Source organism: Amphiprion ocellaris, unplaced genomic scaffold (genome assembly GCF_022539595.1).
Source record: "Amphiprion ocellaris isolate individual 3 ecotype Okinawa unplaced genomic scaffold, ASM2253959v1 Aocel_unscaffolded218, whole genome shotgun sequence".
Classification (NCBI taxonomy): Eukaryota; Metazoa; Chordata; class Actinopteri; family Pomacentridae; genus Amphiprion; species Amphiprion ocellaris.
In genome coordinates, this window is record NW_026559387.1 from 5,662 (window position 1) to 15,005 (window position 9,344).

The window sequence follows — 9,344 nt, forward strand, 5'->3', positions numbered from 1 at the left end:
AAAAAAAAAAAGACGCCAACAGGCCAAAACTGTCAATAATGTCAAGTCCCAGTATTTAAAGGGTATTTAAATCAGGAAAAAAAAACTATTATTTCCAAATATTTATTTGTAGCTATTTTTATATTTATCGTCATTATCACTGTTTTTATTACAGTTTTTGAACACTAAAGTATTCCCTTTTTTGAACATTTTTTCATGGCTTTTTTTTTTTTTACATTGTAGTTTTTATCTTATTCTTTTCTTTTCTTTTCCTTTATATTATTGTTGCTCCTATCACACATCTACTAACTTTGTCTTCTCCTGTCATCTCAGTGTCTTTAACTGCCACAAGAAGAGCAAGGAAAGGTGAATTTCTAACAGCAGGTTTAACAGATTTTTCAGATTTGACAGCAGACTTTTTTAAACAGGCTCAGATTTTCAGTGAAATGCGAATCCTGCAGAGCAACATGGCTTTAAACAGCACAGCCTTTAAACAGCTCTGAGAATATTGGGGGGCGGGTGTCCATAAACAGGCTGCAACCAGAATCAACAATTATCCAGAGGAAGCCTGGAGTCCTGCTGTCAAAGTAAAATAGAACTGAGTTTTTAAGTTCACTGAGTTCACTTTGAATGATATTTTTTTTAACTATATCTGGAAATAATCTAGAAATACAACGATTTATAAACATTTAAAAATACAAAAACATGTAAAAACATAGAAGGATGGAAACACATAAAATCACTTTGTTGATGTTTTTAAGTGAACTGAATCTTTGATTTTATTCCAGTATACAGCAGCTGGTTACAGACTGGACAGTAACACCATGTTAATAATTATTTCTGAGGCATGTGGAGTACAGCTGGTGGACGTGAGCATGGGATATATCTGGAGAGTTACAGAAGTTTCCTTTTAAACAAAACCCTACAAGTCTTTTCTAGGTGTGGATGATGGAAAATCTTCGTTTAAAACTGGATGTGCTCGAGCTGCAGAGAGTAATAAAAAGAGGCGGGGGACCTTCTAAAACATCTGATCTGAGTCAGAATCAGTTTAATTGCCAGGCAGTTTTTTTACCCAGGAGGAATTTGGACTGAGAAAATTTACATATATATGTTATAAACAACTAGAGATGTCCAAGAAGCTTTAAGTTAATGTAATGCCATGAATCACCGTCAAACTGTGTAAATTAAACTTGAGTTTTTCAGGGTTAAATCAGCAACCGTAAAGGAATTTTGATCACTGAATGGATTCCTAAAACTTGATGAGACTTTAGAAAGTCGAGCTTTTATTTTTGATAATCTCACCGGAAAGCACCTCCATCCCCGTTGCTAATGTGACATGTTAGCGCGTTTTAGAGGGATTTAAGCTTCATGCAGTTTAAATGCTACAAAAACAAACAGAAAGAAGAAGCTGCAGCATGTTAGCAGACTGATAGAGAGCAGAGAGAGAAGAAGAAGAAGAAGAGGAGGAGGAAGAAGAAGAAGAAGAAGAAGAGTGTTTCTGCTGCAGCTGCTGGAGGACAAACTCTGTCAGGACATTTAGTTCCTTTCTCTGAGCTAACTCAACATTCCCTCAGTTTCTTCACCAAACACAGAAAGTCAGATTCTCTGCTCAGATTTCTTTATTTTCGACCATCATGGGCTTCAGCTCTGCTCAGAGGACGAGCATTAGTCTGTGTCAGAGTGAGAGTACAGATATTATTATTATTTAACGTGAACATTAATCGGGTTTTCTGCAGTTTAAATAACTCTTTTCAGGCTGTTGCCGTAATTAAAAAAACAAACTCTACAGCTGTAAATTAGAACTATTAGTTAAATCGGATTTGACTTAAACAGTCCAATGAATTTATTTCATAATCAGTAATCAATATTGAGTAAAAGCACCAACGCAGCAAAGTAAAAAAACACCATAAAAATAAAAGTCCTGCATGACAAATCCCACTGAAGTGAAAGTAGAAAGTATGAACTTAAAATGCAGGTAAAGTATTGTTAATAACAATAGCAATAGTAGCAATATTAATAATCTTTTGTGTGTGTGTGTGTGTGTGTGTGTGTGTGTGTGTGTGTGTGTGTGTGTGTGTGTGTGTGTATATATATATTCAACATAATGGGTGTTTTTTTGGTTAAAGAGTGTAGATTTAAAAACTGACATTATTTTGCCTTATATAAATTCATAAAATTAAAATCTAATCTGTATTGTGTCTGTTCAGTGTCTCCACAGAGAGTTGTGTCGAGTCGTCTGGAAGCCTCAGAGCGCTTTGTTCAGCTCCAAACCTTCAGACAGAAAACAGCCTCGCAGGACTCACATCAGTGAGTCAAACACAACAAAGTCATGGTGTATTTATTTTGACTTAAACAGTTTACAAAAAGAGAATCTGATCTGCAACGAAAATCATCCAGACATGAATCGTGCTGCAGATGTTGGAGTTTTGTTGAGTTTTTACCTTAAGTCTTGAATGAAGGAATGAATAACTGCAATTTGTAACACAGAATTTAATTCAGTTCATATGAATTAGATTTACTTAAATTATTAAATTTTTTCCAAATGAGCTTTGCAGCAACTTCATTTTAAGTAAAATCAGCCTGAAAATTTCCAATTTTGCCGACTTAAATATTTGCACGTGAATGTAAAACGACAGATTTTGTATGTTTCTGTGTCTTCATTTTGTCGTCTTTTTGTCGGCAGAAAAAGCCAAACCTCAGCCTCCCATTGACATCGCCAAACTCCTGGAGACACTCTTCTCCCAGACGAGGGCCGGGCACAGCGCCTCCTGCTGCTGCTACCGGTCAGTGCATTCAGGATTTCTCTATTCTGAGCAGCTTCTACAGATTTCCATGATTATTCTTGTGAAACAACTGAGCAGGTGACCGAAACCTGCAGCCTGGTTGTTTGAATCTTTATAGAAAACACTGGTTTGAAGTTGAAAAGTCAAAAAAATTCCGTCCAAATACTTCTCTTTGACCTCAATGGAAAACAAGAAGTCGTTCATTTTCGTGATATTTTAAATGTAGAATAAAGTGGTTTAGATGAAATATCACCTTTTAATGACTGTGGGGAAGTTTAATATCCTATGATTCTGCCTGTTTTTAGAGTTTCTGGCTGTGATATTTGTTTGTAAAGAACATGCCTTTGGAACCCAATGACAGGTTTTGGGGTTCAGAGGATTAATTAACTGAGTCCCTCAAAGGCTGATTTGTTTTGGATATTTGTACCATGTCTGTAATCAGTGGTTTTATTTAATTATATTTTGTCTTTTTCCTCCAGCTCAACATGCCAAAATTTCTTCCACATCGACCAAACCTCATACAACCTCCATGAGGGATTCCACCTCAAATGTTCCTCCATCGTCAAAGCCAGGACCATCCGTCTTCCCATCTCCTTCTAGTTTCAAACAAGCTGTTCCCAACAAGACTACATTCAACATTGCAGAGCTGTTCCCTCAGCCAAAATCTGCAGTGAACCCAAAGACTTTGTTTTCCTCTGAATCATGTCCACAGCCTAATCTTAATGTGGTTCAGGCTTCTGTTGCTGAGGGTCTTTCCCGTGTGACTGTTTATGCAACCTCAGCTTCTTCTACTGCATCATTAGGATCAGAAGAACCTGCAGCAGAAAGTCAGACATTAGACAAAACAGTAGAAACAGCTACAGTTCTACCAGTAGAGTCCAGCCTATCTACTGTAGAAGGACTAGAAACTAGAACTTCTGTTGATGAGGGTCCAGTCAAACTTTCAATAGATGTCACAGTACATAGTCCAGCTCAGGAACTGCAAACCAGCACCAAAGACTCAGGAATTGTTGACTTTGTACATGCTACCAGAGTAGAACCTTTAATAGAAAACTATTACAGAATCACCAGCAGCTGTAGATGTACTAGAAATTAGAACTTCTGTTCTGGAAAGTCCAGTAGAACCAAGAGTAGGTGCAAACTCAAGAGTGTCTATGAAAGAACCCTTAAGAGAAACTGCAGTAGAATCACCAGTAGAGTCCAACCTTCCTTTGGTGGAAGAACCACAAACTAGATCTCCTGTTGTAGAAGGTTCAGTAGATCTTGCAATAGAAGCTACAGTAGATACAGTAGCTCAAGAAGCCAAACCTGCAGATTCAGTACTAGTTGATGCCAAAGAACAACTTTTAAAAGAAACTACAATAGAATCACCAGTAGATTCCGCAGTATCGCAGGAAACGAACAAAGCTGAAGTCCTGACGTTGGAGTCGGTGACTTTATCAGAAGTGGAAGCGGAAGTCAGACGTCTTGAAAGTGAAGTTCTGCAGGAAACATGTGACACGCTTGAGAAAGAAGCCGATGATTTAGCAAAAGTGGAGAAGATAGAAGTGAAGACGACAGCAGAAGATGTTGCCATTTTTGAAACAGAGGCTGAATTGTCAACAGTGGATTCTATCTCTGAAGCCACCGATGCAATAGAAGCAGAAACAGCTGAATTGATGGAGGCCATGTTTGGTTCTGAGCAGGGACCAAACCGGTCGACTGAAGCTCCCCTCCAACTGGGGTCACAGCATGAAACTATAGTTCAGGAGGTGGAGACAGAGTCGACAAATGTTTTGGAAGCAATGTCTCTCGAATCTGTGACTTTGGCTGAAGTTGAGGCCTCGTTAGGAACTCTGGAGAGTGAGACTCTGACTGAAACCACAGGTTATCTGGAGAAAGAAGCTGAAATTCATGCTGGAGAGGAAAAGATGGAAGTGAACACGACAGCAGATGTTGTTGCCATTTTTGAAACACAAAGTGAATTGTCAACAATGGATTCTATCTCTGAAGTCACAGATGCAATAGAAGCCGAGGCAGCTATGTTGATGGAGACCATGTTTGGTTCTGAACGGGGACCAAAGCAGTCGACTGAAGCTTCTCTCCAGGAAGTGAGACCATGGGATGAAACAATGGGTCAGGAAGCAGATAAAGAGTCACTGAATGTTTTGGAAGCCATGTCTCTCGAGTCCGTGACTTTGGCGGAAGTTGAGGCCTCGTTGGGAACTCTAGGAAGTGAATCTCTGAGTGAAACCATGGGTTATCTGGAGAAAGAAGCTGAAATTCTTGCTAGGGAGGAAAAAATGGAAGTGAAGATGACAGCAGAGGATGCTGACCTTCTGGAAACAGAGGCTGAATTGTTAACAGAGAGTTCTATCTCTGAAGCCTCAGAGGCAATAGAAGCAGAGACGTTCTTGATGGAGGCCATGTTTGGTTCTGAGCAGGGACCAAAGCAGTCGACTGAAGCTTCCTTCCAGGAAGTGAGACCACAGGATGAAATGATGGGTCATGAATCAGATAAAGAGTCATTGACTGTTTTGGAAGCAATGTCTCTCGAGTCCGTGACTTTGGCGGAAGTTGAGGCCTCATTAGGAACTCTAGGTAGCGAATCTCTGAGTGAAACCACAGGTTATCTGGAGAAAGAAGCTGAAATTCTTGCTGAAGAGGAGAAGTTGGAAATAAAGGTGAGAGCAGAAGATGTTGCTATTTTAGAAACACAAACTGAATTGTCAACAGTGGATTCTATCTCTGAAGCCACAGATGCAATACAAGCTGAGACAGCCATGTTGATGGAGGCCATGTTTGGTTCTGAGCAGGGACCAAAGCAGTCGACTGAAGCTCCCCTCCAGGAAGTGGGACCACGGGATGAAACAATGGGTCATGAATCAGATAAAGAGTCATTGAATGTTTTAGAAGCCATGTCTCTTGAGTCCGTGACTTTGGCGGAAGTTGAGGCCTCGTTGGGAACACTGGGAAGCGAATCTCTGAGTGAAACCATGGGTTATCTGGAGAAAGAAGCTGAAATTCTTGCTGAAGAGGAAAAAATGGAAGTGATGATTACAGCAGATGATGTTGCAATTTTAGAGGATGAAAAAGAGGCTGAATTGTTCAGAGGGAATTCTATCTCTGAAGCCTCAGAGGCAATAGAAGCTGAGACAGCCATGTTGATGGAGGCCATGTTTGGTTCTGAGCAGGGACCAAAGCAGTGGACTGAAGCTCCTCTACAGGAAGTGAGACCACAAAATGAAATGATGGGTCATGAATCAGATAAAGAGTCACTGAATGTTTTGGAAGCCATGTCTCTCGAGTCTGTGACTTTGGCAGAAGTTGAGGCCTCGTTAGGAACACTTGGTAGCGAATCTCTGAGTGAAACCACAGGTTATCTGGAAAAAGAAGCTGAAATCCTTGCCGGAGAGGAGAAGATGAAAGTAAATGAGGGAACAGTATTTAAAGAGGTAACTGAGGCTCTAAACCTTGAACCTCTGTCTTTGCCTGAAGCTGAAACTGAAGATCTGCAGACAGATGCACTGATGGAAGAGCTGCTGTTTGCTGTTCCTCAGCACACAACGGGTGAAACTGGTCAACGAACCAGTCCAGAGGTTGTCACAGCGAACATTTTGGATGGTAAGTTTGACTTCGGTGAGTGGGGAAGAAATATTAGGAGAAGCAAGAAGGAGAAGATAGCAGATACAACTTACACTTTAAAGTCACTCCAATATTTTATGAAGTACATTTATTCACAATCTAGCCCCACGATCTAGAGGCCAGAGGCAGTTAGCTTAGCTTAGCATGAATACCAGAGTTTGAAACTATGCCTATATCAACCTGTTTGTCAGTGACTTATCTGTGCACAAGAAGAAATTTGTTCACCAAATTGTCTAGCATTTACCTCCATATAAGATGTCAAATTCTCTTTTTACATTTATGATTGTGTGCAGATTAAAGAACTGGAAATTTGTTCATTTGTGAGTTTTAGACCTCTTGCTAGGTGGTTGTTTGAACTTTGGAGAGCATCACCTCTGTCACCCTAAAATGCTCATTATGGTTTTCCACAAAAAAGGTCTTAAATTCTTGGACTAACATTTTTTGTTTAACTCTTACCATGGCAACAGTGTGCAATTCATAGTGATTCAACAATTATGTGCCCCTATAGACAAAAAAAACAAAAACAAAACAAAAATTGTTTTTCTGTGTGTTTACACTTGTGTTTAAAGAGCCCATATTGTGCACATTTACAGGTTTTTAGTTTTAGTTTTGGGGTCTACTAGAATATGTTTACATGCTTTAATGTTAAAATCAAAGATGAGTGGTTCAAGGCAATTGGGAAATTTCACTTTTTACAGTTTTGGCTCTGATAAATTGTGAAATAGTTGGTTATTTTTATAAGAAAATAAAAATAAAACATGCTTTTCAAACCTCTAGACAGATTTGGGGTTCAGAGGGTTGAATAAAAACTTCAGAAGTGGTGACAGCTGTTGCAGACTTTCAACTTTCCTGTTTCTGGGTTTTTACAGCAGTTGCCGTGGATGCAGAGGCTGCAGAAACAGATAATAGTCCAGCTCCTCCTGTTCTGACAGAGGTGCAGCTGGAACAGGACGAGGAGGAAGCTACAGGGAAAGAAGAAGATGTGTCAATGCACACAGGTAACCACCACAGCCACATGCTGATTTAAAAATCAGACAATTAAATTCATATCAGACAGTTGTGCCACTGCCAGTTCTAGCAGTTATTATTGGCTTTTTTAGAACTAAAACAGTTTTCTTTTCTAGCTTCCTAACTTCCCTCCTGTTTTTCAGATTTGGATCCAGTTCAGAGACTCTTCTTGGAGAAGATCAGAGAATACAAAAATCTTCACAGGTAGGGATGGGAAAAAAAAAGGATTCCCATATCATCACTCTCCCACCTCTGTGCTTCACTGTCAGGACTATGCATCCACTCTGGTAGTCCTGGTCAGGGTCACACCAAACATGCTGGACTCCATCTGAGCCCAACTAATTTACCTTCATCTGACCAAAGAATGTTCTCCAACATTCATCGAGCTTCTTTTCATGTTCTTTAGCAAACTTTCATCAGGAAGTTGAGTTCTGAGCAGCAACCAGGCTTTGTTCTTGTCCTGCGTCCATAGAGGTTGATGTTCTGAAATGTCCTTCACGCTGTCTGAGCTTCACACTAACTCTGATTTCCATTGATAACCCTGATTGTTGAAGTCTGAAGCAGCTGCTGTCTGTTTTTCCACAGCTGGATTGTGAAAGTAGTTCACTGTCCATGGAATCATTTTAGGAGCTCTGATTAGTAGTACTATGGTTTCTTCTATACCTCCTGATTCATGCTGACACTGTGGTTCACTGATTTTAGTTGCTCACTGATCTTCATGGATCCTTTTCCATCTTTCTAAAGAATCACAGTGAGATTTTTCGTTTCCTTAGATAATTTTTTTCCATGTGGAGCCATGATGTGGACATAGATGGACACAGTCCATAGAAAGTTCTGCTGTTCACAGCTCATTTTAGAACCATGTTCAAGAAGTTTTGCAGATTGGAAGTCACAGGTGGACTCTGGATTCACTTGTGTTGCTTTGAGTTTCTACTATGGGGCCTAAATTATTCATATATTCTTTCTGTTTAATTTAGAAGTATTGCAGTTATTGATAGATGACACAGTTTTAAAATTCTGACCCTTAAGTGATTTAGCACAACAATCTGTCTCATGGTCCATCCACTTACATATAATATAGCTGTAGAAAGAAGAAGTAAAAGCTGCAATATGCCAACATCATTAGTAGAAAACTGACTGAAAATTGGACGGAAATTGATATTGACGGGCAGTTTGGAGGAGACTTCAACTGACTGACAGCCATTTTCTGTTTTAATCTTTCTTGTCTCTAAGGCTGAATGGTCGACTGTTGGAGGCGGAGCCAGATTACATAAAACACCTGTCAGAGGAAACAGCGAAGCTTCAGAGACTTTATGGAGGAGGAGACCTGACCAGCTTCCCTCAGTTCACCTTCACTGGTGCGAGAATGAGAGGGGAGAGTTCGCTAATAACTTTGCATTTTAAAAAACATATCCTGTGACTCTGGTATATGGTGTAATTTTGGCAAATTTTTGGGGTTCAGAACCAAATTTAGGCAAACCTAATCCACAATGAATCTGACTAATTAACTCACTTTTAAATCAGTGCAGTTTTTTCAGCAGGAATGCTGATAGAAACCAGTTTATTGACATTACACTCACATAAGGCTTCATCTGTCGTGCTTTGCTAGTACTTTGTCTGATAATCCAGTTCTATGTGGAGCTTCTGAACTGTATTTTTATCTCATGATGTTGCAGCTCAGTAGCAACACAAATGATTAACATGTTTGTGCTGTTTTATCTCTAGATCCTGAATTGGACCAAGACTCCAAATGATCCACGGATGCTCTTCATGCTCCTCCTTTTTGCTGACTTTTGTCCGACCTCCTCCTCCGCTACCTCCTTGTTTCAGATGTAGTATGTGTCGATGAAGAGGAGGAACATATAAAGGGATGCTTGTGTTTATTCCTGGCTGCTGGTTTGTACTGTGCAATAATGAATTCTGTTTTATTAAAGATCCTATATTTTACCA

The 9,344-nt window shown here is 39.7% G+C and overlaps 1 protein-coding gene and 1 long non-coding RNA gene across 2 annotated transcripts; both read left to right on the forward strand.

The window, feature by feature from the left end:
* The first annotated feature begins 1,616 nt into the window (after positions 1–1,616).
* LOC129348451 (uncharacterized) lies at positions 1,617–2,730 on the forward strand. Its single transcript, XR_008600976.1, has 3 exons — positions 1,617–1,659; positions 2,187–2,286; positions 2,663–2,730. It is a non-coding gene; the product is annotated as an uncharacterized LOC129348451 (long non-coding RNA).
* A 1,088-nt stretch (positions 2,731–3,818) lies between these two features.
* On the forward strand, positions 3,819–9,344 carry LOC129348450 (protein P200-like). Its single transcript, XM_055008796.1, has 5 exons — positions 3,819–6,365; positions 7,256–7,384; positions 7,538–7,598; positions 8,628–8,752; positions 9,120–9,344. Exons 1-5 carry the CDS (start codon positions 3,917–3,919, stop codon positions 9,146–9,148), a joined length of 2,793 nt encoding a protein of 930 aa, XP_054864771.1. The 5' UTR covers positions 3,819–3,916; the 3' UTR covers positions 9,149–9,344.